The sequence below is a fragment of the Capricornis sumatraensis genome, chromosome 14, assembly GCF_032405125.1.
Source record: "Capricornis sumatraensis isolate serow.1 chromosome 14, serow.2, whole genome shotgun sequence".
Taxonomy (NCBI): domain Eukaryota; kingdom Metazoa; phylum Chordata; class Mammalia; order Artiodactyla; family Bovidae; genus Capricornis; species Capricornis sumatraensis.
In genome coordinates this window covers 12891869-12919585 of record NC_091082.1, presented here as the reverse complement: position 1 = coordinate 12919585, position 27717 = coordinate 12891869, and the positions used below count along the sequence as shown (strand labels likewise).

At 48.7% G+C, this 27717-nt stretch overlaps 1 protein-coding gene across 4 annotated transcripts in view; it reads right to left on the bottom strand.

Annotated features, from left to right (window-relative positions):
- Positions 1-27717, bottom strand: part of SRGAP2 (SLIT-ROBO Rho GTPase activating protein 2) — a 250476-nt gene that overhangs the window by 8970 nt on the left and 213789 nt on the right. For all 4 annotated transcript variants that reach the window (XM_068986092.1, XM_068986093.1, XM_068986094.1 and 1 more), the window contains exons 13-18: positions 26129-26189; positions 17291-17368; positions 16225-16359; positions 14500-14605; positions 5320-5544; positions 1741-1820 (exon numbers count right to left, since the gene is read on the bottom strand). In XM_068986092.1, the coding sequence (XP_068842193.1) occupies positions 1741-1820; positions 5320-5544; positions 14500-14605; positions 16225-16359; positions 17291-17368; positions 26129-26189 (685 nt within the window). The remainder of the gene's footprint in view (positions 1-1740; positions 1821-5319; positions 5545-14499; positions 14606-16224; positions 16360-17290; positions 17369-26128; positions 26190-27717) is intronic.

The window sequence follows — 27717 nt, the reverse complement described above, 5'->3', positions numbered from 1 at the left end:
GTAACTTCCTTTGTGTTTCCATAGTGCTTTATGCCAACCCCTATCATCGAACCTGCCATATTGTAGCTGTAAGCATTACTTCCTTTTCGGCTGTACAATAACTCCATTAATTTAGAACACTTATTATTGCATTTTAAACAATCTATTTAGGTTATCCATTCCCCCTACTAGAACATGAACTTTTAGTCTCTATAAAGAGAAAATAACTTACCCAATCAGTTTTCCAAAGAGCAAAATGTGGAAATATATCTTGTGACCAATACATGGAAAAATGCACATGGAAGTGATTTGAAGACTTAACAGAGGTTTACTAAGGCAATGTACTTCTACTTGTGTATAAGCTTCGGCTTCCTCGTCTATAAAACGAGGAAAAGAATAGTGCCTTTTTCATGAAGTCGGCAGTAAGAGTCAATAAATAACCATTTGTAAAAGTGCTCAGAACAGTGAGGGCCCAGAGTAAAGTGCTGCCTGTATCAGTCACTGTTATTACAGTATCATTTTCATGGTCTGCTCTGGGCTGCAGGTAGAGGCTGGAGAGCAAAAAGAGGGATCTCAGAAATCAGGAACTTAGGGTTAAAGTCAGATATTCTGAGTCGTGGAAAGAAATACTGCTCTCAGACAAGACCACACCTAGACAGTCAGGGCTGCTGGGTCTGCTGGAGAATTCGCTACAGCAGGCCTGTCTAAATATCCCAGGCTCAGTTCCATACAGCCTTGGGTTTGTCTCTGGCCTCAGTTTTCTTAACTATTAAATAGCAGCTCTATCGATTTCACTAGGGAGTAAGAGATAAGACATAGAAAGCCTTTAGCAGTGCCGGGGAACACTAGGCTCTAATCAAATACAAATTTCCCTAGTTCACTGACGCTCCTCCCATTGTGTGGCAAGTTTTCATGCTGGTCCATTGGACCTTAGGAGCCAAATAAGCAATCCTGATTTTTTTTTTCTCCTTTAAAAACTGGCCTAGGATTGCAGAATTCATGGCAAGGCAGGGAGCAGGGAACACTGAAGACTGTGCCATTTCGTTCTCATGCCCAGAAAATTCTGAGGCCCCCTGTCAGCTGCCGAGACTTCCAGAGCCCAGGCGATCCAGAAATGGAGGTGCAGAACTGTTGGCAAGACAGGGAATGTGCTGGCCGGACAGACCCTAATAAATCATGGGCACCGCCAAGGCCCACGGACGACAGCTGTGCATTCCAGCTCTCGACGTACACCCGCCAGGCCGCGCAGTGCATGTCTGCGCTTTGGAAAGGGTCAATTTTTCCAGTCGGCAGGCGTGAGAGCATGTGGTTTCTGCATCCTGATTCCCACCCGCCTCTGGCCTGCTTCTGCTGGGTTCTTGGCATCCAGCTTCACTATTCCCCAGGCTCACTGGTTTTCAAATGAGCGCTCCTTCACTTTTGTCTCCAGCTACCTGGCAGGAGTCTGGGCTGTGACAAGGGACCGACAGTATGCAGGCGAGACGGCCAGATGAGACAGGAGCTGGGAGGTGGGCGAGGGGCAGGGAGCTGGGGCGAGCAGGGCAGAGGGCTGAGGTCCAGCCCTGCACCTCTGCTCTAACACAGAGACTACTCGATCTGAGGGGGTGGGCTGTCCCTCCAAGAAATGGAAGGAGTGAGCGTGGGAGCCAGGAGAGCTGGGGGCAGCTCCCAGGAGACTGCAGGGTGGGAGGACAGGATGTGTAGCCGCTCCTTTCTGCTTCACGCCCCAGCGGCCGGGTGACCCCACTCGGGGCCTCGTACCGTCATCGCTGGTGTGGTGCTCTGCGGTCACATCCTGGGTTGAGTCTTCAGCCGAGGTAGTCTCTCCATGAGGGCTGTCACTGCAACAGAAGCAAGAGGAACCAAAATTCTTATCTTCTCTTTCACACAGCTTCCTTGGGCACGGAATCTACCCTACACTCTGATCACACACTACAGGCAGATGCTTATAATGAAACACGAGGCTCTGGGACGTCTCTAGGCTAGCTCCTGCTTCAAAAACTACTGGAGACTACATGGGACTTACAGACATCTTGACACAAAGGGAACCTCATTTCAACTTAGAAATCTTTTCAAAAATGTAAAATGACTCAGCTTCTCAAGGCTCATTTCTTTAGGTGAATTAGTTCCTGGAGGGAGCAAGGTGGAAAGGAAACACTGGGCTTTAGCATCAGATACAATGGCACCCGAAAATCAGCTGACACTCGGTGACCCTGGGCAATTACTTAATTTCTTTAAGCCTCAGCTACTTAATCTATAGATTGGGGATAATGGTCTGTGTACTTCTATATTTCTCACAGAGTTGTGCGAGGATTCAGTGAAATAAGAAGGGGTGATTAATAGGCAATGCTTTCTTTCCTCCTTTCTCATTTTGCTTGATGTCTCCGGCTGCTCTGTGGTTTAGTACTGGTGAGAAAGTAGGAGGTGAGTCATAGGAGTGAGTGGGAAACAAAAGCAGGGGAAGAAAGCTGGCTGTGGGCTAGCCTCTGCAAAAGGAAGGGCATGTGAGCTGGGTCAAGCTCTTGACAGAATTCATGGAGCCTAAGGTCATCCGGGGCGGAGAATCGAGAATGAGCAGGGAAGTTATTAGGAAAGCTCTTTCTATCCCTGATCTGGACTGAGGAGTACACGGCGGAGCGGCACAAGGACGCTCTCACTTCCCGAGAAGCAGAGAAAAACCTGTTCGTTTCTAACGCTTCTTCCTCTGGCGGCACAAAGTGAGTCTTCTCAGGCAGTTCCGTGGAGACACCAGCATCCCTCAGCCCCACATCCTGGCTTCAGTTTTCACCTTTGAGCCTCCGTGAGCATGTGTGCAGGCTAAGTTACAGCCCCTCCCTCTTCGTGAGATGGGGCCCCACCCCATGTGAAGCGAGCCGGTTTATGGACTCTCCAGACCCCAGAGAACACTGTGGGAGGACCGCAGAACTCTCTGGGCTTCTGAGCAGCAGCCGGGACATCCCTGGCTCTCCAGAAGAGACAGCACTGTGGGAAAACTTCCTGCTTCTCAGAAAACGTGGGTATACTTTCTCACTGTTTGCTGGGCCTAAAGACCCTCTGGAGGAGTTGGGTGACATTTTGGAAACCCTCAGGATTCCTGGGATGCTCAGGGCCAACAAAGGCTCACTTTCCCCCAGGCCTCTAAGTTCACTTGTGCGGCAACCCACTAAGGCAGCAGCTCGATCTTGAGGGAGCCCTGGATGGCGTGTGGGAAACAGACTGCTTCACCCACTCTCAGAGTTTCTGATTCACTCGTCTGGGTGGAGCTGGAGCCCTTGTGTTTCTGACCAGCCCACAAGAGGCAGGTGCTGTTGGTCTGTGGACCCCACTTGGAAGACCACTGCCCTGAGGTAAAGGCAAGCCGAGGCTTTATACGGTCCCTTCTAGCCCTAAACGCTATGCTTCTCCTGCCCCACACACACCCCAGCCTTGCCAGCAGCTGCAGTCTCAACAGCAGCCCAGCATGCCACACTGCAGGCAGTCCCGGAAAGCTAGGCCCCCATTTCAGGGCTGGTAAGCATGGTGCCGGGTGGCAGAAGGGCCCCCCTTCCCTGGCTGCTCTGTCTCCCGGCCCAGCTCCAGGGTCCTTGGGTCCATCTCAGCTCACTTCATGGGCACATCTCGCTCTTCAGATGCAGAGGCCGGAGCCTTCTGAGTGGCCAGGAAGCCAGCGGTCAGACAGCGGCTCCTTCCCAGCGTCATCCACTCTTGAACCTGGGGTGCTTCTGGCCTGCCACCCAGTCTGTGGGCATAACAGCCCCTGATGAATGCTGCGGTTTCCCCAGCGGCTGCCCACAAATGCCGGCCGCATGGCCGAGAGGGCCTGGGAGAAGACCTTGGGCAGACCTCGGAGGCAGGCGCCCTCCCATCTATGCCCGCTGTGCCACCCCTGCCGGGCTGGGCGGGGACTGAAAGCCATGGAGGGCGGAGGGCTCTGTGCCCTGGAAGCGGTCCAGAGCCTGCTGTGGTGTGATATGCGAGCAGGGAGGTGAGGCCAGAATCGGGAGCACCACTCCACAGCGTTTCAACACTCAGGTGAAGGAGACCAACTCTCCAAGTCACATACACAAGGACAGCTGCCCAAAGCCCACCAGCCAGAAGGCTGAGACCTGAACGGCCTCCCCAGACTCCGCAAAGCCATCTGCAAGTGACCAGAAGCTCCCTCTCAGAGCCGGCGAGCCCAGGTTTCTCCAGCTCAGCCCCAGAGGCCAGGATCTGCAGGACAGTCAAGACTGAGCTCTGGGACAGTGGCAGTTTTATGTTCGCAGACATACGGCTAGTACTCTCCTCACTCCTGGGGCTGGAGGCTCCTTCTGTGAGCGTCAGGGAGAAGCATGGACTGACTGGCCTCTAATGAGGTAAGCCGCCTCCCCTGTCCCCCCCAACCTCAGTCCACAGCAATGGGGCTGGTTGAATTGGTTCCAGATGTTGAATTCAGATGGAATCCGACTGGGGCTGGCCTATGCTTTCAGCCCGGGCTGAAACACTGTTTAGGGGAAGATGCGAGGGGGTGGAGGAGGAGGCGGTGAGGGATACTGGGCAGCTGTCTTCACGTTTAGTGGGAAAATGACCCTGTAAGTGGCACGTGGGGGGCTCTGGGGGGCAGTGGGTGGCACTCGGCACTGAGTGAAGCAGTCAGGGCTAAGACCCCCACTGCTGGGGTGGCCTCTACAGTGCAGTGCCTTAATCTATCAGATGGAAATGGTGATTCGTTATCTGTCTAATGGAGGGGCCTAGTAAAGATACACCCGAAGGATTCCTTTTATATCTCGGTTTCCAGGCAAACTCACAACAAATCTGCTTTAGGGGGAAACCAGGCTTAACCTGCCGCAAAGGGACCTTACCCCTTTTCTCGTCACAAATGTCTGAGATCATTATTAAATTACCACTGTATGAACTCACAGTCAGCAAAGTAGGTCTCCTATCTGAACTCTCCCCAATCAGAGAGGAATTCCCTGGACGCAGGACTGTTCCTCCCACAACAGCCAGCCTAGAGCAGGAGCTTGAGACTGCTGCTTGATGAGCGGCAGTTCTGTGTACAACCGGATCAAATTTCCTTTCCTGGAGATTATTAATGCTCCTGCTATTGTTATTACGTCTTTCAGAATGGTCCCTCGCCACGCAGAACACGTGAAGAAGCGAGGCAGCCTCAAGTGGTACTTGCTCCGCGGTTTGGGTCAAGTGGGGCTTGGCCGACAGCGCCCCGGGTCCTGGTGGCGTGGTGCACCGCAGAGGGGGAGGCGGGGAGGAGCGGGGTGCGTCTGTCGGCCTCGCTGGGCCATCTGGTCCCCAGGCCAGTGGGTGCAGGGGACACCGCCCCTCCTCCAGCCCCGAGCCCCCTACCAGTAATCCTCCGTGCTCCCTCCTCTGCTGTAGACGGGGCCCTCCAGCTCCCGGGGGTTGGGGAAGACGTTCTCGTGCTGGATGATGATGGTTTTGATCAGCTCGTTCACGTGGGCTTGGCAGGACACCTGGTCGTGGCCCTCAGGCACCGACATCAGCGAGGGCCCGAAGCAGATGGCGAGGTTGTAGGGGTCCATCATGTTCTCCTCGCTGAACTGAGATAAACTGCAGGAGAAGGAGAATGGCGAGAGCCGGAGCGCACTCGCATGAATGCCCAGGAAACAGTCACAGGAGGCGCTGCCGGGGGCAAGAACAGACATGCCACACACAGCCACCTGCTTTTCTGGGTATCAGAGCCCTTCTAGAAAGTTAGTGGGGCAGGAAGGGAATGACCACCAGGACAGGCACTCAGGAGACAAGGAAAGCCCCTCTCTTCAGGTCTCACCCTTCCTCTTTCTCTAGCTCCTAGTTCAAATCCTACTTATTCCCCAGTTCCTACTCCCACCCGAGACTTTACCCACCAAATCCACCCTGTCTCGAGGACACACTGCTCTTCGGAGTTGGATGCGCTCCCACAGACCAGCTCACTAAGCTGGCCAGAGCAGACACAGCCCCTTGGGCTGCCCTGGTAAAGACATGGTCAGGCGCTGTGCACGTGTCCCTTCTTAAATAGCAAAACAATCAAATTATTCGGGATATTCCATTCTAAGCTCTAGATTTATTTTAACAAATAGCCAACCAGTTAGCCCCTGTATTCCATCAAGCCCGTGAACTTCTTTCTGGAACAGCTAATGCAATTGTTTTTCATTCTCAGGATATCCTCCTCTATTGTACATTCAGGATTTATTCAGGAAAAGGTCTGCATGTGGCTTAGCTTCTGTGCAGCCTTCTCCTGGATGCATTATCATTATCGGGTACTGTCTTCTAGGAACTCCCTCTTTTCAACCAGCAGCTGCTCCAGCCACACCTCCAACCCTGGCCAGGGACCCAAGCCCTTCAGTGATGAGTCCCCACTGGTCTCTGTGTGTCCAGACATTGAAGGCTGGGCTACTCTGGATGTACCCCCAACCCCAACAGTCTGCAAACATGTGAGTTCTGCTCAGGGGCTCTGCCTTCCTCATGGGCATCAGCACCAGCTTCTGGCTGATCTTGAGATGATACCAAAGTCCTGGTGTTGAACCAGAGGCCTGGCACTCAGGTGTGTTCATCTGAGTAGCTGTTCTTCAGAATTGGGCAGTTTATCTCTGGTGTATCCAGAATTCAGACTCAAACTACCAAGCTGGTCTCTCTCTAACTCGATGCTTCTCTCCTTCACTGAAGATTCAGACATGGCCCCACCCCCTGAGAGCATCACTGTAGGACCTGGAGGTGGGGATAGCGACAAACAATGGCTGTGGCAGAGGACCACTGCTCTCTAGGACCTGGTCAAAGGCAGGGAGGCCTGGGATGGGTGAGTTGATGGATCTCAGCATCTGGACTGCATCACAGAAAGTTTTAAAAATTTAATTTTGTAACCCTCCCCTGGCTCCTAAGTTAAAAGAGAGCAGAGATTCAGAAAAGGCTGGCAGAAGGTTCCAAGTCTACTTCTTGGACAAATAAAAACTTGAGAGACAGGAGACATAAGTAGCATGGGAACCTTAAGCAGGGACAAGAGGCTTGAGGTGCCTGAGACTAGAATTGTGGCTCATCACAGGCTGACTGGTTCCTTGCCTCACAGAGGGACAAGGAGGGGGAAGGCCCTGCTTCTTTAGTGTGATCTGACAATGTTTTGAAAGAAAAAAACAGTAGTTTCTGGGAAGTCTGGTGGCTAAAGTGAAATAAACGCTAGGACTGAGGGTCCTAGTTTAAGCTGTGTGAGTGATGAGAAGTCTTTTCCCGTCTTCTAAAAAAACGGTGGCTCAGCTCCTAGGTGGCTATGATGACCAGGTCTGGAGTTCAGTTCAGTTGCTCACTCGTGTCCAACTCTTTGCGACCCCATGGACTGCAGCACGCCAGGCTTCCCTGTCCATCACCAACTCCTGGAGCCTACTCAAATTCATGTCTATCAAGTCAGTGATGCCATCCAACCATCTTATCCTCTGTTGTCCCTTTCTTCTCCTGCCTTCAATCTTTACCAGCATCAGGGTCTTTTCCAATGAGTCAGTTCTTTGCATCAGGTGGCCAAAGTACTGGAGTTTCAGATTCAACATCAGTCCTTCCAATGAATATTCAGGGCTGATTTCTTTTAGGATTGATTGCTTGGATCTCCTTGTAGTCCAAGGGACTCTAAGGGTTGGAGAGGACATGTCTTTGTGGAGTGGGGTCTACTTCTTATGGATTCAGGTCCATTTCCTACTTCCATTAAAATACAGACCAAGATTCTTCTTTCTTTTCCAAGCTACAGTTGGAACACCGAAGTTTTGGGGGGGTAAAGCCATAGTTCTTAAATACTTGAGGAACAGAGGCTTCTTGAAGAATTTGACAAAAACTAAGGATTCTTACCCAGAGAAATTCACACACGAGCACATAACAGATACACACAATTTTGTATATAATACAACAGTGCTAGCAATCCTTGAAGACTAGGAAGGTTATACCTAGTATGAGACTTAAAAGACTGGATTTTTATTTTTAAAAGAAATATCTAAAATGGATAATGATGGTAACAGCTCCTTCTTTCTTAAATTTTTTTTTTTTTTTGGTATCAGGAAGATCCCCTGGAGTAGGAAACGGCAACCCACTCCAGTATTCTTGCCTGGAGAATCCCATGGACAGAGGAGCCTGGCGGGCTACAGCCCATGGGGTCACAAGAGTTGGACACGACTTAGCGACTAAACCACCACCATCGACTCCTATACATGCCATCTCCTCTAAGAGCTGTACTTACTTTCTTTAGTTTCTACCCATACCAGGAGTGAACTCTCCTTATCGACTTAAGCTCATCTTCTTTTGAGCACCTTCAAAAGGTCCACTGTAGTGATTAGGAACAGAAGCTTTTGGGGGGCAATGAGAAAATCAGGACTGGTGTGGGAAGCTTGTTTTTTATCATGCACTTCTCTGGACTTTTTACCTTTAAATGATGCAAATTTGTCTCTCTGATTACATTTATAAAGAAACACAGAACATCCCAGAACTTTAGAACCAAGCACATCTGGTTTTGAGTACTAGCTCCACTGCTTACCATAGTTTTTTCCTAGTTCCCTAATCTTTTCATCATAAATTGGGGCAATTACGTGCTTCCATGATGGGCTGTTGTGAAGATTAAATGAAGTAATATGTGTAAAGCACTTAGCACTGTGCCTGGCACACAGGAGGTGTTTAAGAAATATTTTCTGTGATTTTCAAGCCCAGTTTGCTTGTTGACATAGGATCTGCAATTCCAGTCAGGGAAGGGAGAGTGAGGCTGCTAAAGTTTGGCAGTACCTGATTTACAGGAGTCCACTGTCTTCTTCTCCTGACAGGCATTATCTAACAAGCTGAGGGCTCTGCATTCTCAAACCGAAACCTTAAATCCTCAGGGAGAGCAAGAAGCTTTGAACAGACTGTTTTAAACATATGATATTTCACTTAAAAACCTTAAACTTCACAGGCCCTGGGGGTTTGATTTGGCAACAACCAGCAGACTCTGGGTAAGATATTATGCATCAGGATGGATTTCAGGTTTTGAAAGGGATGTAGAGAAACTGTATTCACCACAGCCCCAGGCAAAACGTGGGGCTAAGAATCCATAAACCTGTGATTTAACAGACTTCCCCAACAGGCCCCTTAAGCGATGAGAAGGGGAAGGGAATCGTGGCTGACTCTTTCCGATGGCCCTTCAAAGGCGTTCCTTCGCTGCCCTCGCCTGTAAGGCCACCTGTCCCAGCCTCCACGCTCCCTTGTCTGGTAACTGGCCTGCCTTTCTCCCTATGCAGTGAATCCCATCCTCTTCCCCCTCCTTAAGAATATCACTCCCTTGCTCTCTCCTCCACCATCAGTTCTTCCCTACGGGGCCCATCCCCACTAGCATACAAACGTACATCTTAAAAACAGAATTCTCTCTTAACCCTTATGCACACCGAATTACTGTCCTGTTCTCCTTCCTCTATCATACAATTATTTGAGAGTTGTCTGTATCTGTTGATTCTGCTGTTTCTTTGCCCCTGCTGTTATGGACTGAATCATGTCCCCTCTCCCCCATCCATTTGTTGAAGCCCTAAGCCCCAGTATGACTGCATTTAGGGATGGGGCCTTGAAGGAGACACTACGGGTTAAATGAAGCCATAAGGGTGGGCCCAAACCCTACAGGACTGGCGTCCCTGTGAGAAGAGGAAAAGAGACCCAAGTCCTCTCTCCCAGCGAGCTCAGAAGAAAGGCCACGTGAGGACATCGTGCCGTGGCCTTGCACATGCCAAGGAGCGTGGCCTCCCCAGAAACCAGCCTTGCTGGCACCTTGACCTTGGACTGCTGGGCTGCAAAACTGTGAGGAGACAAACTTCCGTTGTTCGAGCCTCTCAGCCTGTGGTACTCTGTCGTGGCGGTCCCAGCAGACTCACTCACCTACTCTCCCCCTCCCCCTTTATCATGGTCAAATACACACAACACAAGTGTTCCTACTTTAACCTACTCAAAATTACATAGCATTTAGCTGAATCCCACCCCACTGCAGGATCCACCACGTTTTATCCATGGTTAGCGTCCCTTCTCACTTGAACTGACACCATCAGAATTTTCCCCTGTTCAGACAACACACATCAAGGCCACGAGTGACACCCACGCTGCTCAGTCAGTTCTCAGGCCTTTCCTCAGCAAAACTGTCGTTGCATTATCTTACCCTCCTTGAGACACGTGATGTGGCTTCTGGGGCCCCATTCTCTCTTGGCCCTCCTCCTGCAGCACTGCCCACTGTTGCCTGCTCAGTGAGGTGGTCCTGACCACTGTGTGCCAAAGAGCAAACCCTCATGCTTCCCAGCCCACTAACTTGCTTAGACTTTCTCCACAGCCCGTATCCCCTGCATATGACATGCGTTACTCGTTTTTCCTGTCTTCCTCCAATTCTATGTGCCACACAGGCTCCATGAGGGCAGAAACTTTGACGGTCTGATGCAATCTTAGATAGCCAGCAACTGACACAGGGCCTGGGACACAGTAAATGATTCATAAATACATGTTAAATAAATACGTGAGTAAACACATGAGCATCTGCGAGCCTCCAAGACAGTCCAGTCACAATTCTACTTGTCTGTTCCTGTGAAAGTCAGGAGAGCACCACAGACAGAAACTTCCCAAACCGGGAGGCCCTAGAGATACTGACGTTTAGAGAAGACTCAGCCTTTCTGGAGACCAGCTGGGGCGCCCTAACAATGAGAGAAGCACCGCCAATTCCCTTCTCCAGATTATGGAGCAATATTTGAGGATGCAGAACAACGCTTCTCAGACTTTCACGTGCCTATGACTCACCAGGGGATTCTGTCAAAATACAGATTCTGATTCAGAGGCCATGGGGCTGGAGTGGAGGAGGGGCTGAGCGTCTGCATTTCTCACAACCACCCCTTATAGCTCAGCTGGTAAAGAATGCGCCCACAATGCAGGAGATCCCGGTTCAATTCCTGGGTCGGGAAGATCTCCTGGAGAATCCACTCCAGTATTCTTGGGGTTCCCTAGTGGCTCAGCTGGTAAAGCATCAGTGTGCAATGTGGAGAGACCTGGGGTTTGATCCCTGGGTTGGGAAGATCCTCTGGAGAAGGCCTGGAGAATTCCATGGACTGTATAGTCCTTGGGGTCACAAAGAGTCAGACATGACTGAGCAACTTAAAAAAAAAAAAAAAATCTCCCCAGTGCTGCTGCTGCTGCTGGTCTGTGGACCTCACTTGATTAGCAAGAGACTAAAAGAAAGAAGAAATCTGAAGAAATCAGGTTTCAAAAGGAAAGCAGCAGAGACAGCAGCTGAGAGGGCGAGTTACCTGCAATGGGCAAAACCCCACTGGGTGGTACAGCTGCTGAGGCTGGAGCCTCTGAAATGAACCCCATGGTCCCTGCTGCTGGTACTCACAGCCTTGTGTGGTTCTCTCCCTGTGTGTGTGGGCTGGATTTAGTGACTCACTTCTAGTGAACGGAGCTAGCAGAAGGGATGGGCTGTCACTTCTGAGATTAGGTTACAAAGACTGGCTGCTGTCTTGGATGATCTCTCCCTTGCTTGGAGTGAAGCCAGCTGCCAGGTCATGCACAGCTCTGAAGGTGAGCCATGTGATGAAGAACTGATGGAAGCCTCCGGCCAACAGCCAGCTGGAAAAGGAGGCCCTCAGTCCAACAACCTGCAAGGAACCGAGTCCTGCCAACACTGCATGAGAGAACTTGGAAGTGGGTCCTTTCCCAGTCGAGCCTTCAGAAGAAACTGCAGCCCTGCCCCTATACACTCACTGCAACCTCATGAAGCCTGCAGCCAGAGGCCCCAGCTAAGCTGCACCTAGACTCCTGACCTACAGAACCTGGGACCAAACAATAAAGGCCCCTTGTTTGAAGTTGTTCAATTTTAGGGCAATTTGTTACACAGTAATTGAGAGTCAATGCGGATGCTGCTGCTGCTGCTGCTGTCACTTCAGTCGTGTCCGACTCTGTGCGACCCCACAGATGGCAGCCCACCAGGCTCCCCCGCCCCTGGGATTCTCCAGGCAAGAACACTGGAGTGGGTTGCCATTTCCCTCTCCAATGCATGAAAGTGAAAAGTGAAAGTGAAGTTGCTCAGTCTTGTCCGACTCTCGGCGACACCATGGACTGCAGCCTACCAGTCTCCTCCATCCACGGGACTCTCCAGGCAAGAGTACTGGAGTGGGGTGCCATTGCTTTCTCCATAGTATAATGTTAATCATTCACAAGGCCTACTGGACAGGCGTGTACTCAAGGTTCATACAAGGGATTGGACGCTAGCTACACAGAAATATGTGGAACCCGGTCAAGTCCACACAACACTGGTGTACTGTGCAAGGAGTTTCATACCTTTCTGTCTGTCTGTCTGTCTACCTGTCTCAGTTCTGAGAGTTCCTTCGGCTGGAGGATTGTACAACCCCCAAAAAGACCATAGCCAGAAATAGAGTACGCACATCCTCAGGACACATAACAGCAAAGGAGAGAGGTCCTAAAGTCAGGGCCCAGGCAGAGTCTGCATGGGGAACTACGTGCCAACTTTGGCCACTTGTCACCTGTCACCTTCTCATGCAGGCAGAAATGGTTTTTTCTATCAGCTGTGTCCATTTATCAGTTTCAGAAATATTGTGGTATTAATGTTGCATCTTTTCAATGAAATACTTTGATGAGAATCTTTTTTTAACCATAAAGAGAAGTTAAACACAACAAAAGTCATCAACTGAACTGGTAAAACTTTCCACGTTTCCCTCAGCAGTGGCCATCTTCTGCTCTTACGATGCTTACTCTCCTGTCTCCCCCTGCCCCTCCACTTAGCAGGAAGCAAATGCGGGGCAGAGAGCAGGTGCATTGCGCTTACACACAGAGTCACCCCAAACCCTGTCCGCTCCCCTGCCATCCTGCTTCTTGCTCTGGGGAGCAGACCGGGCTCTCTGAGGGCAGGTATCAGTCCACAAGGGGAGATGAGGGTGGCCCTGGTGGCCCAGAGGAGACCAACGGGCTTGAGAGTTATTACCAGGGTTTCTATTTCTGTCTGCCTGTGAAACCCGGCGTGAGTCATGAGGGGTTCTCAACTAAAGGCAGTGGTGGCACTGAGTCAGGGCTCGGCCAGTGAATGGTGCAGACACAGGCACGGGGAGGCAGCGGGCTGCGGGCTACAACAGGGCGAGGCTGGGGCGGCGGCCCCTGACCCGGGCGCCTCTGCAGGCAGGCTGACCCTAGTCTGCAGGCAGGCTGAGGCTCCTGAGATGGCCTGTGAATGTCCACTGAAGCAGAAACTAACCCACTAGGAAGATTCTTCATTTTCACAAAGAAATAACTGCTAAAACACCCTTAGTCTAAGTTTTATTACCCCCTCCACATTAAAAAAAAAAAAGATTTAAAGACCTATAGAAATGTTTCCCCACTATATGAAAAGGCATAAAGCCAGAGAGATGATAATTTCAACTGAATTCAGCCTCAGCACTGGGGGGTATCGGGGAGAAATGGGACTGGTAAACTGGGGTCCCTGGACTACATCCGGGCAGCAGCCCTTACTCCACAGGAAACTGCAGCCACGTGGCTGTCAGACCCAGTACTGCCAGATCTAATGATTTTCTCAAGAGAAGCCAGAAATCCAGATTTTTTTTAAGTGTAAAATCTCCCAATAGTTAAATGCTTCAGTGCTTTCAAGACGCAGTGGATTTAAAGGGAACACACCTATGGGCCTTATCCGGCCCTCAAGTTGCTCCCTAATACACTCTGGCCTAGCTGCTGGAGGTGCTGTGGTGAAAGCAACGGGTAAAGACAGAGGTGCCTGGGGGAGGCACCTGCCTACTTAGATTCTCTACCTGGAGGGCTAGTAGGTGCCTCACGTTAACATATCCACATTAGCATATCCACGTCTTGTCTTCCCCAACTCCACTACTGCTCATGACAAAAATTCAGAATTTCTCTCTTTCCTCTTTCTGCACCCTACCCATCAGCAGGTCCTGTACAGGCTGTGCTCCAAATAGATCCCAAACCGGACCCTTCCCCTACCCTCCACCCTTCCCTCCCTGGTCTAAGTAACTTTACTTCACTGCACAGTAACTTTTCCACAAAGCAGCTTTTAAAAATAAATTAGAAAATCAGATCACAACACTCTTCTGCTTCAAACTTTCCAACGGCTCCTTCAAATCCAAACCCAGTGTTGCCATGACTTTTGTGAACCTGACGACCTCGATCCTGGCTCCTTCCTTCCCTTCACTCAGGCTGCTGCTCATACACCGACTCCCCAGAGGCCTTTGCTGACGACCCCTCTGTGCCGGCTCCCCTCCGTCACCCCTGCCCTGACCCTTCACTTGCATTTCTTTATTCTTCTTCTAAGCACTTATCACTGCCTCATGTGTCTGTTATTGTCTGTGTCCTCTGCTAGACCATGAGCCAAATGATATCTAGGCTTTTGTCTCTATTTCACAATGTATTTTTACATCCTAAAACCACACCCAGCATGTGTTCAGTAAGTATTTACTGGTCTGGAGGGGTCAACATAGGTCCCCACATAAATGTTCACTGGCCGAAGCCAAGGCCGATCAGCTGCTCCCAGGGACATCTACTCACTGATTGAGGAAGGCAAAGAGGTATCTCATGATAATCAGAGTGGTTTTGGGGAGGACCAGGAGGACCTTCCGGATGTGCAGAGCTCGCTCCTGCAGGTTGTCCATTGCTGAAAGAAGAAAGCCATGTGTTACCCTCCACTGGGATCCCAGGGACTAGTGGTCAGAAGGCCCTGACTCGCAGCAGGTACAACACAGAGTGGCCGGTTCTAGCCCACAGAGAACTGGGCCAGTGTGAGGGGCTCCTTGCAGTGGGGCTTTGGCAGCGGGGCTCTAGACCCTTCGCTGGGGCAGGACTTAAGATGTCTGCTCCTTGGGCACAGAAGGGTTGGGCAAGTTCCCCACAGCATCTGCCACCCTCTTATTACAACACCGAAACAAAGAGCTGCCCAGAAACATCTGTGACTGTCCCCCAGCCTTGGAGGGCCTGCGTGGGGTGGGTGCCGTCCAGCTCCCATCCTGCCTGCTCCACGCGCACACCCCTCAGCCCCTGGACAAGTCTGGCTTCTCCTCCCCACTCTCTTATCTGCAGTGGGGATGGCAAAAGGTGGCCAGAGGCAAGAATTGGCAGGCCCACGTGCAAGCAGTGATACTGGGAGAAAACCAGAGAACCTTCCTGACTCCAGGTGTGGGCCAAGGCCCAGACCTCCCCAGGGCCTGCTTTCCCACATTCGCGTTGTGCCACGTGGATACTGTCATTTTCTATGAGAGCCTTTCCGTGAAAATGAAGTGGGAGATACTGGATCAGGAGCACAACTCGAGGGGAGGACTGGGCAGCCAAGGTACCTGGTACTATCCTGTACTAACCCCCATTCTCTTAGCATGTTCCATCCAGGCCCCGCCCTGGAAGACATGAAGACGTGAGGGGTGCATCTCCTCAGTCACCCACAGAACTCAGGTCCACTAGGAGTCCCACAAACAGCGGTAAGTCAGCAAAACAAGGGAGCTGGCTTCCTGAGCTCTCAGGGGATGTACTAAACCAAACTGGAGACTGGGGGCGGGAGCGCTGGGGCTGGGGATGAAGACCTTCACTGATCTGGGGCGAGAGCCTTTCTTCATTTCAAAGGAACTGCCTCCTCCAGCCTCTGGAACCATTATCTCAATAGAGTCTGCTCTCAGAACGACCTAATATTAATCCAGGTTTCCATGGACAACAAATGAGAGGGTGTTCCAGTATAATAAATGGCCAGGAGCAGCTTTTCAAGCCCCAAATTTTACAGTAAGAGGCAGAGAAATTCAAAGATACCTGTTTTATGTAAAGAAAAGTAGAGACTCTCTGAGAAAATATCGTATCACTACTTTTGAATGTGCAGAGGGTTTGAATTCCTAGAAGGATACATATTAACACATCTCACAGATAAGTCATGTCATGCTTAAAGCAACAAGCAGGAAATATTTGTAACACATGCATTCTCCCTTTGTATCATGAAAAGCACAAGTACTAATGTATAAGCTCCTAATGGCTGAAAGGGACTGTATTTTCTATAGGAACATATTAAGAGAGAGAAAGGCCAGCAAAATAAAACAGTTTAAAGTGAATCAGAAAGAAAAACCAGGAGTTCTGACTTGTGGTCCAGATCCTTCCTGAAAAGTCACTCTTTTTCCTCCCCTACACCAAGGAAGAGAAATTTCACAGAAGGAAAAGAAAAAAATTACCGTAAACCTGGAAATTTCCCTGTTGCTACAAGGTGCTCCGGCCCAGAAGTGAGCTTGCGGTCTGGGTACTTACTGACGCAGGCCATCAGGTCGTGGAAGATGTCCTTGGGGAAGAGCGGGTGCTCCAGTCCCCGGAAGTACAGCTTCAGGACGCCAGCTATGGAGTCCATGTCGTGGTCATTCTGGTCTCCAGCCAGGGGGTCCTCTCCTGAGGGTGAGAAACCCCCGCAAGAAGGAGAGAGAGTGGGAGGGGTAAAAACACGCAGGATGAAGCAGAGCTGGTAGGGAAGCAGTGCCCTCCTCAAGCTTTCACTGAAGTCCCTCAGCTCTCTGCTCAGCACGGCGGCCTTGAGCCGGGCAACCAGGGACTAGAAAAAGCAAAGGCTGCTCAGGCTCAGGGGCCCTGGGGTCAGAGCAGGGGCACAGGCGACCATTAATGAGAATCTGCGTGTGCCAGACTAGCTCAGGGACGTTCCCTATGGGCCAGGGAAGGGACATGGCAACCGGCTCTCTCCCAAGCATCATGAAAGCGGGCCAGGCCGGGACTGAGCCCGGAGGGGAGGCAGACGCGGCCAGGGAGGCCAGCCCCTCTGACTAGCTCTCCTCCTTTCCAGCCTGCAACTAAGCACACCTACTTGCAAGAGAACGATCATGCTGGCGCTCCCCACGGAAAATTTCCTATCAGACGTAATTGGATTTAATGGTAGGACCAACCTCAAATTGAAACTATATATTCCATTACAGGCATGGAAATTGCCAGAGCTTGCCCACTACCTTAAGAGCCCACGAGATAATAAATAGGCTACGTGAACAGGCGCGTCTGCCCTGCCACCAAGGGTTCCAGGTAGAGCCGCAAACTGCCCAGATATCACGGTTAGCTTCTTGGGTTTGGGTGGACTGTCTGCAGGAGAGAGGAGGGAAGAGAGGGGCTGGCAAGGGGGACACTGGGACGTCCCCGGCGTCTCCCTGCACATGTGGGAGGGCGGGTAGGGAGGATGTCTACAGAGGGAAGGGGCTGGGCTGAAGAGGGAGGCACGCTGGCTTGCTGACTCTGGGTACCTCTCAGGGAAGAAAGGGTGGAGCCACTACCCTAGGGGACTGGCAAATGTCTGGCCTAATCTTTAAGGCTGTTTCCTCACCTCTCTCAAAGGCGTTTTTGATGTCATTCACTTCCACCTGGGATCCTGACACCCGGAAAATTCCTTCATGCTGTAGCCCTAGAATGACAGGGAACAGTGATGAAGGAGACAAAAAAGCAAATTCACAACCACAGCGCCAAGCTTAGCTGAGTGTCCATCTCCCCCAGCCAGTGCGTATTTAAGCATCCGGTCTCTTCTCTTCAGGCCAGAGGAGAAAGCCTATACAGAGATGGTGGAGAGATCACTGCAATGAATATGAGGCATTGGCCGAAAGAAAGTACCGAGTCACAGGCTTAAAAGGAAGAGTCGTCTACGCCGTTTCTGATTCTGACCAAGTCTATGAAGCAGGTTCCTTTTCCAGCCTCTGCCTCTCTGTCCCTCCCACAAAGTAGAGAGGTGATTTCTGTCACCTCCTTATCCCCCAGGATCAGGGATGTGATCCAGGAGCGCGGCAGGCAAGCCATTAGACATGATCAGAGTTTCCCAAGGTGTGAGATCATAATTAGTACCTCAGCTATCCTAACACTGTTCAGCTGTTCTAGGGGACAGTGCTCTCACTACTTATGAAAAAGGGAGGACATATATTGGTTCAGCCACAAAGGAGACCAGTGTGGAGTTTCCTTAGAAAAACTAAAAATAGAACTACCATATGATCCAGCAATCCCACTCCTGGGCATATATCCCCAAAACACCATAGTTCAAAAAGATACATGCACCTTAATGTTCACTGCAGCACTATTTATAATAGCCAAGACACTGAGGCAACTTAAATGTCCATCAACAGTGGAGTGGATAAAGAAGCTGTGGTGTATATACACAGTGGAATATTGCTCAGCCATAAGAAGAATGAAATAATGCTCTTCTGCAGCAACACAGATGGACCTAGAGGTTATCACACTAAGTTAACTCAGACAGAAAAAGACAATTATCATATGTTATCACTTACATGCGGGGTCTAAAAAATGGATACAAATGAACATATATGAAACAGAGACTCACAAGGGGAAGGTGGGGGGAGGGATAAATTAGGGGGTTGGGATTAACATATATACACTGTTAGAGATAGTCAACAAGGACCTACTGTGCAGCACAGGGAACTTTACTCAATATCCTGTAATAACCTACATGGGAAAAGAATCTGAAAAAGAACAGATATATGTCTATATATAACAGAATCACGTTGCTGTCCACCTGAGAGCAATACACTGCTGTAAATCAGATAAGCAAAAAAGACGAGCCATCAGTCCACGGCGAGTATCACAGGCGCTGTGCCAGCTACTGGCCCTTCACTGCAGCCTGACTCTAAAGGCAGCATTCCTGAATACCACACTGGAATAGCGTGCACGGAAACTGTGTCTTTTTGAAGTTTGTTGCAGTAAAATTAATCATGGAAAATTAACGTGTGTGGTGAGTGCTTATGTGCTTATAGGCCCACAAGGCAGGGGTTACCAGGAAGCCCATTTTATAGAAGAGAGTGATGACCTAGATAAGTGATGACCCGCCTGAGGCTATACAGATGATAAGACCCAGAGTCAGGACACAAAACTAGGCCTTCCGGCTGCAATCATGTACTCATTCCTTAACACCAGGCTTGTGGGGCCTACTGGAGTGAAAGTGCAGGGCAGGGGGTGCATCTCATTTGTCAGTCTGACTATGGACATGGCTCATCGAGAGCCTCACACATGCAACTCAAAACTAGAGGGGTGGCTCCAGGAAGCATGAGCCCTGGGGCTGCACTGAAGTAGCGTCTTTCCTCATATCAGCTCTGTCTAGTTTTTCTCACAAGCCCTGTGGCTCAATCTTGGGCATTTTATTAAAGTTCTGCTCTTACTGCATGATCTACTGAAACTTTCGAATCTCAAACACATTTCTTTTTTGGAAAACAAAAGAGAATAATTACATTTTGCCCACTGTTTTGGGACTCCCCTCTTAATGAGGGAGGGTGAATGAATCCTGTCTACTTTGAAGTAAACCACACTGGCCAGGATTGAATTCTGAATCCCACTGAAGCAACAGTAAGAAGCAAGCACAGGGAATTTAATTATTTTGCGTGTAATAGGACTGAAGTTGTCTGTTACTATGGGGGACTTTCCAGACTATCCCTCACAGAATCAGAATGGCAGGCAATGTCAGGACCCCAAAGTAACAGTACCGTATTAGAGTAGTTACCAATGGGGAGTAACAGCCAGATAATACTGTGTAGACACAGAACATGAACAGCAAGTTTCTGACAGAAACAGTCACATACTCAGTGACTCGTCAAAACCACGGTAAAATATAAGGAGCTGTCATCTCAGGGACCAGGCTGTTCAGTGTCACTGGCGGAGCCAACAGCTTGCTGACAAGAGGATCACCTTGGCACGTTTTGATAGATTAGACATCAAGGACAAGCCAACCTGGTGCACAAGCCCAGGGAAAGAAGAAATCGTGGGAGAGCTTACTGAAAACCAGGCAGCAGGCCTGAGGCACACTGAGGTCCCTTTCAGTCTGGTTTCCACGTCCCCTTGAGAACCCTGGCTTTTGAAGGGCCAGTGTGTGTTCCTGCTCAACAGACAGAATCTTTAGATGATGATTCTGAAAGTAGGAACATTAATAAATGGTGGGTTTCCAGAAAGAGAAGGGGAAAAGCAGTTGGCTTTTTATGATAATGCAGGTAAGACCTCACATCCCTCAGCTGACACCTGCGTGACCGTTTTCGTTTTTCCTTAGTGCTGACTAACATAAAAGCATAAAGCCAATCAGACTTGGGTAAGTTATTTGGAAACAGCACTAAACTTTCCATTTTGAGCTGGATCCAGCTGTTGCCAAGAGTTGCTCTTCTAGAGAAGTCTCAAAATGATTGCTACAACACCAGCTTCTGCTCATGTGACTCTGCTCCCTTCCTCATGAAAATGGTGGGGTTTTCCCATCCTGAGTGAGTCTCAATTGTTCCTCACATCCCTTCCTGTCTTTTAAGTCTTCCTGGATCACCCCGACCCACCACTTACAGGTGAGCCTCGGTTTTCCCATCTATGTAATGGGGACTAGAACGAATGTGGGCTTCCCAGGTGGCACTAGTGGTAAAGACCCACCTGGCAATGCAGGAGACATAAGAGACACAGGTTCGCTACTTGGGCCGGGAAGATCCCCTGGAGGAGGGCATGGCAACCTGCTCCTGTATTCTTGCCTGGAGAATCCTATGGACAGAGGAATCTGGTGGGCTATGGTCCACAGGGTCGCAAAGAGTTGGCATGACTGAAGCAACTTAGCATGCACGCACGCAGAATGTAGTTGATGTTGTTTAATCACTAAGTTGTCTGATCCTTTTCCCTCCCCATGGACCATGGCCTGCCAGGCTCCTCTGCCCATGGGATTCTCCAGGCAAGAATATGAGAGCAGGTTGCCATGCCCTTCTCCAGGGGATCTTCCTGACCCAGGCACTGAACCCACGTCTCCTGCATTGGCAGGCAGATTCTTTATCACTGAGCCCCCAGGGAAGCTCACTAGCACCTCTCAGGGAACATGAAAATAGTAAGGATGTACAGATTTTGGCAACTGGTAGACCACAGATGTTCTGGGGGCTAACAAAAGTTATGGACGTTATCCCCATTAAATGTACATGTACAAATATTACCCATCGTGTTTAGGGAGTTCAGTAATACCATACGTCCCTATTTAGGGGGAAATAATTCAATTTTCTGTACAACAGTTATTTTTAGGCCATACCGCAAGGCTTTTGGGATTTTAGTTTCTCAACCAGGGATTGAACCTGTGACCCCTAAAGTGGAAGTGTGGAGTCTCAATCACTGGACCACCAGGGAACTTGTTCCATCTTATAAAATGGCTTCAGAATTGCTAGTTCTAAAAAAAAAAAAATTGTGACAAAAAAATTACCAACTACTGTACATTATTTGTTTACAGTTCTAGTTATCAAAGTACTGCTTTTCAAAGATACTTATTTTCTTCCTCATCTCCTCAGTGTTATTCATTTGCAGCACAGTTAGGTTTGTTACTGTTTATATTCCATTTGGGGTTTTACCCACATCCTTGCTTTATATACTTGTTTATCTTTTGAGAAAGGACAACTCCCACGTAGTTCTAAAAGTCAAAACTACACAAAAGGAAAAGGAGAAATGTCGCTTCAACCCCATGTCCCATTCTCACCCTTTTCCACCCATCTGTGAGGATAATCGGTTAAATATTAGTTTTTGGATTCATCCTTCCTGTATTTCTTCTTGCAGAAGTGAGAAGACACATTACATTCTTACACGCTCTTCCTTCTCACGTGAAAGGCAACATGCTAGAGGTGCTCCTCTGCACTTGGCTTTTTTCCATTTGACAATATATCCTGGCAAGCTCTCCAGGTCGCTTCATGGGACTCTTCCTCACTATTATTTTTATTTTTTGTAGCTGCATAGTTTCCCACTGTGTGGATATACCATCAGTTCAGTTCAGTTCAGTTGCTCAGTCGTGTCCGACTCTTTGTGACCCCATGCACTGTAGCACGCCAGGCCTCCCTGTCCGTCACCAGTTCACGGAGCCTACTCAAACTCATGTCCATCGAGTCGGTCGGTGATGCCATCCAACCATCTCGTCCTCTGTTGCCCCCTTCTCCTCCCACCTTCCATCTTTCCCAGCATCAGGGTCTTTTCCAATGAGTTGGTTCTTCGCATCAGGTGGCCAAAGTATTGGAGTTTCAGCTTCAATATCAGTCCTTCCAATGAATATTCAGGACTGATTTCCTTTAGGATGGACTGGTTGGATCTCCTTGCAGTCTAAGGGACTCTCAAGAGTCTTCTCCAACACCACCAAAAGCATTAATTCTTCAGCACTCAGCTTTCTTTGTAGTCCAACTCTCACATCCATATATGACTATTGGAAAAACCATAGCTTTGACTAGACGGACCTTTGTTGGTAAATGAATGTCTCTGCTTTTTAATATGCTGTCTAGGTTGGTCAAAGCTTTTCTTCCAAGGAGCACACATCTTTTAATTTCATGGCTATAGTCACCAATCTGCAGTGATTTTGGAGCCCCCCAAAATAAAGTCTTTCACTGTTTCCATTGTTTCCCTATCTATTTGCCATGAAGTGATGAGACCAGATGCCATGATCTTGGTTTTTTCAATGTTGAGCTTTAAGCCAACTTTTTCACTCTCCTCTTTCACTTTCATCAAGAGGCTCTTCAGTTCTTCTTCACTTTCTGCCATAAGGGTGGTGTCATCTGCATATCTGAGGTTGCTGATATTTCTTCCAGCAGTCTTGATTCCATCTTGTGCTTCATCCAGCCCAGCGTTTCTCATGATGTACTTTGCATATGACTTAAATAAGCAGGGTGACAGTATAAGCCTTGATGTACTCCTTTTCCTATGTGGAACCAGTCTGTTGTTCCATGTCCAGTTCTAACTGTTGTTTCTTGACCTGCATATAGGTTTCTCAAGAGGCAGGTCAGGTGTTCTGGTTCCTCTTCCTTTTCTAAATCCAGCTTGAACATCAGGAAGTTCATGGTTCACATACTGTTGAAGCCTGGCTTGGAGAATTTTGAGCATTACTTTGCTAGCATCTGAGATGAGCGCAATTGTGTGGTAGTTTGAACATTCTTTGGCATTGCCTTTCTTTGGGATTGGAATGAAAACGGACCTTTTCCAGTCCTGTGGCCACTGCTGCATTTTCCAGATTTGCTGGCATATTCAGTGCAGCACTTTCACAGCATCATCTTTTAGGATTTGAAATAGCTCAACAGGAATTCCACCACCTCCACTAGCTTTGTTTGCAGTGACGCTTCCTAAGGCCCACTTATCTTCACATTCCAGGACGTCTGGCTCTAGATGAGTGATCACACCATCATGATTATCGGGGTCATGAAGATCTTTTTGTACAGTTCTTCTGTGTATTCTCTTCTTAATATCATCTGCTTCTGTTAGGTCCACACCATTTCTGTCCTTTATTGTGTTCATCTTTGCATGAAAAGTTCCCTTAGTATCTCCAATTTTCTTGAAGAGATCTCTAGTCTTTCCCATTCTATTGTTTTCCTCTATTTCTTTGCATTGATTGCTGAGGAAGGCTTTTTTTATCTCTCCTTGCTATTCTTTGGAACTCTGCATTCAAATGGGTTTATCTTTCCTTTTCTCCTCTGCCTTTAGCTTTTCTTCTTTTCTCAGCTATTTGTAAGGCCTCCTCAGACAACCGTTTTGCCTTTTTGCATTTCGTCAGACAACCATTTTGCCTTTTTGCATTTCTTTTTCCGGGGGATGGTCTTGATCCCTGCCTCCTGTACAATGTCACGAACCTCCGTCCATAGTTCTTCAGGCACTGTCTATCAGATCTACCATAGTTTATTCATCCAGTATGGTATTTAGGATGTTTCTAATATTTTGCAATTACAAACGATACTGCAATAAATAACCTTGTGCACATGCATTTCCGTATTTTGGAGGTGCATCTTCATGGTAAATTCCTAGAAGGACTGTTGGCTCAGAAAACTGGCGCGCATGTCATTTTGTTCTGTGCTGCTGAGTCCCCCTTCAAAAGGGTCGTATGGTTCTCATTCCCATCGGCAGCATGGGAGCAGGCCTGGTTCTCCAGAGCCTCACCACAGAAATGTGCTAAGTTTTGGCCTCCACATGGACTGTGCCTGTATGGGGGCAGGGACATTCAAGCCACGACACCCAGGACCCATCACGTGTCAACAACTCCACAGCTGACGCGCAGGGTGGGTGACCGCCATGTCTTCCCTACTGCAGCAGCCTCCTGTTTCTTCCTGTGTTAGCTCTACACAGCAGGCTGTGATCCTTCAGAAAGATCATTCCCTGTTTCTAATTCTCCAACAGCTTCCCAGCTCACTTAGAACAAAACCCAGACTGCTACCTTAGCTGCCGAGACCCAAGAGTCTGGGCTCTGGCTTCATCTCCTGCCACTCTCCTCTCCACTCACTGCCCCAGCCTCACTCACTGCCCCAGCCTCACTCGCATCCTGCGTGCTTGCTTGTATGTGCCAAGGACCTCTGCCTTTGGTGTTCCTTCTCCCCAGATACCCGTGCAGCCCCTCCCTCATTTCCTTCAGGACTGCTCACGTGTCACTCTAGGGGACCTACGGGTTTCTATGAACAACCTGCCTAGAACAGTGTCCCCACTCCATTCTCTACCTTCTCCCCTTGTTTTACTTTTCTTCATGACCATCACCAACACCTGACATATATAAGGCTCATGAGGACAGCATCTTTTTTTGGTATACAATGAGCAGTCAATAAGTATACAGATGGTCCTTGACATACCATGATTTGACTCACGACTTTCTGATGGTATAAAACTGATACACACTCAGTAGAAAATTGACTGATCTTTTCTCGGCTACTCATCTGTGGTGCAGGACTCTGTCGTGATGCTGGGCAGCAGTCATGGGCCTCAGCTTCCAGCCATGCAAACACAAGTGTAAACAACCAGTACACTTACAGTCACCCTGTACTCAGACAGCCATTTTGTTTTTCACTCAGTATAGTATTCAATAAATTACATGAGACACTAGACACTTAATTATAAAATTGGCTTGATAAATAGTTGCTGATTGTTCAATAGCTCTATATAATGGTGTTGCTGCTGCTGCTGCTGCTGCTAAGTCACTTCAGTCGTGTCCGACTCTGTGCGACCCCATAGATGGCAGCCCACCAGGCTCCCCCGTCCCTGGGATTCTCCAGGCAAGAACACTGGAGTGGGTTGCCATTTCCTTCTCCAATGCATGAAAGTGAAAAGTGAAGTCGCTCAGTCATGTCTGACTCTTCGTGACCCTATGGACTGCAGCCTATCAGGCTCCTCCGTCCATGGGATTTTCCAGGCAAGAGTATTTCTAGTGAATGGTAATATGATGAAAAAACTGTAGCTGATTAGAATAGGATAAGTCATAAGCATGCTAAAAATAATTACTGCTCTAAAAACAAACCCAAGCAAGGTCCCAGTTCATTGGGAAAGAAGAAGGGGAGGAAGGGAGAGAGAATGGTTGCTTCTGAATTAAGAGACGTGATCATCTACATACCTCCTTAGCTCCAAGAAGGTCATTCTGTTACTGTTCCTGTAACTAGTCAGAAGAGTATCTGAAAACAACTTCTGATGCCCAGTTCCTAGAAATCTTCACGGTGCTTGCTCAGATATCTGTGCTTTCTAAATTCTCTTACACTTGGAAGACTGGTTCTCTGGTAATTCATCTCTTTCCCTAAATCCTGTCCAACCAGCCTAGGAGCTGGTGAGGAATGGAGTTTATGAGATTCAGCTTCGTCCAAGCAAAAGACAGTGTGATCTGACTTAGGCTGAGAAGGAGCCAGCCCCTGCAGACTCTAAATGTTGGCTACAACTTTAGGGGCAGCGACTCACTGAGCTCTGGAGATGTCGTAACCAGTAAGAACAAACCAGAACAAAAACTGAATATTACCACGAGTCAATGCAATGGTATAAAAGGAGCTTGTTTCAAAGCAGTCTGCTGCAGAAAGCCCATGTGACATAATGGTCCAGGCAGTGCAGGGGAGATAAGAACACAGGCAAAGATGGTGAGTGATGGTGAAACGAACATGACCACTCAGGCCAGCCAGACTTACCCACATGATAGCTATTCCTTAAAACTCACTCTCAAGCTGCAAAAGGGAGTGTGCTACTACTAGCTAAGGCACCTGGGGGTTAAAACCATAGGATACATTTCACTCAGTGTTTAGGTATGGCCATTCTGAGGTAGCAAACATTATGTGAACAAATAAGATTTTATTCCTTTTCTGAGAACGTCAGGATGGGAAGTCAATCTCTGTTCTCACTCTGCAAAGAATTCCTGGAAGTTCTTCCCAACTTTGCATAAGTATGACAAGGCTGTAATCCTGCTTACCGTGTCTGCTGATAAACCGGATACAGCTTTCTACCACCAGAGGAATTGCCTGGCTGGAATCCTGAAAAACCAGAGAAACACAGCATTAGAATCTTCAGAGATAGCCCAGGGTCAGAGAAAAAGGACCAAAACTGTGTGGAGCTTGTCTCAGCTGGATGAGAGGGTAGACCACAAAAAGCATCCAAGCACACGTACAACCACCTGTTTGGAATACCTCACACAGAAGTCTTACATTCCACACCTCCCATATGGAACTAGTCATCTTTATTCCAAACCAGCTCCCCACCCATGGCCATACGATCAATCAATAGATACATATATTTTGCCTCCGAAATATCCCTTAAGTCTATTTATTTCCCTCTATCTCTACTGCCACCAACCCAGCCCAATCCATCAGTATCTCCATTCCTACCCCTGTCATCCTACAAATCAGTTTTTCTTCCCTTATACATGGTTAGTGATCTTTAAAAGTGCTGTGCGCTTAGCTGCTCAGTCGTGCCTGACTCTTTGCGACCCCGTGGACTGTAGCCCACCAGGCTCCTCTGTCTGTGGGATTTCCCAGGCAAGAATCCTGGACTGGGTTGCTGTGCCCTCCTCCAGTGGATCTTCCCGACCCAGGGATCAAACCTGGGTCTCCCGTATTGCAGGTGCTTTAAAAGTGCACATTTCATCAGTTACTCCCCAGGGTAAACTCTTTTAAAGACCTCATTATTTTCTGTACGCAGCCTTGTGTGTCCACGGTGGCATCTCATCCAGGTTTGCCTCCTTCTGCTCCTCCCCCAACTCTGTTTCGGCCACACTGGCCCCTCTTCTACTCCTGAGTAAGTCCTCCTTTGCTCATAGATTTGAGGGAGTCATTCCTGCTGCTGGAAGCTCTCGTCACCCTGGACCCCCACCCACAGGGTCTCAGGGAAAGTATTACCTCCTTAAGGGTGCTTTTCTAGACTCCCCAGACGAGATCAAAGCCCCTATCCACGGGGTCTCAGTACCTTGTACTTGGCCTTCACACCCTGATTATGACTTAACTGTGTGGGTATAAATATTTGTTTGCATTTTGTCACCATTACAGTTAGAGTTCCACAGGGCAGCCGCTACGTCAATTGTTGGTGTCCAGTGCTGGCTAGGATGCTTTCACATAGCAGGTGTTCAATTAATGTCAGTGGAAGGTGGCAGAATGAATCTACAGGAGCACCAGAGTGGGGATTGGTTTGGTATAAAAGGCAAGAAAGAAAGAAAACAACTCTTGGACACAGTAGAGACTAACAGATACTAAACTAAGGCCTCCCAGATGTCCATCTTTGCTCTGCCATTATGCTGGACAACCCTGCCATATATTTAACTTCTTTGGGCCTTAACTTGATATCTACCAACTGGGGAGAGGCTGGTGGTGAGGAGAGTAATATTTCCTACTGGCACATAAACACAGTGCTTTGCATTTACAAAAGAATTTATAGAGGTGTTGGGTCATGTATTAAGTGATTTAGACGGGCTGTTCCTGATAACAACCCTATTGGGCATGTATTAATATTGTCCTCAACCCTACTGGGTATGTATTAATATTATCCTCATTTGACAAATGAGGAAATGAA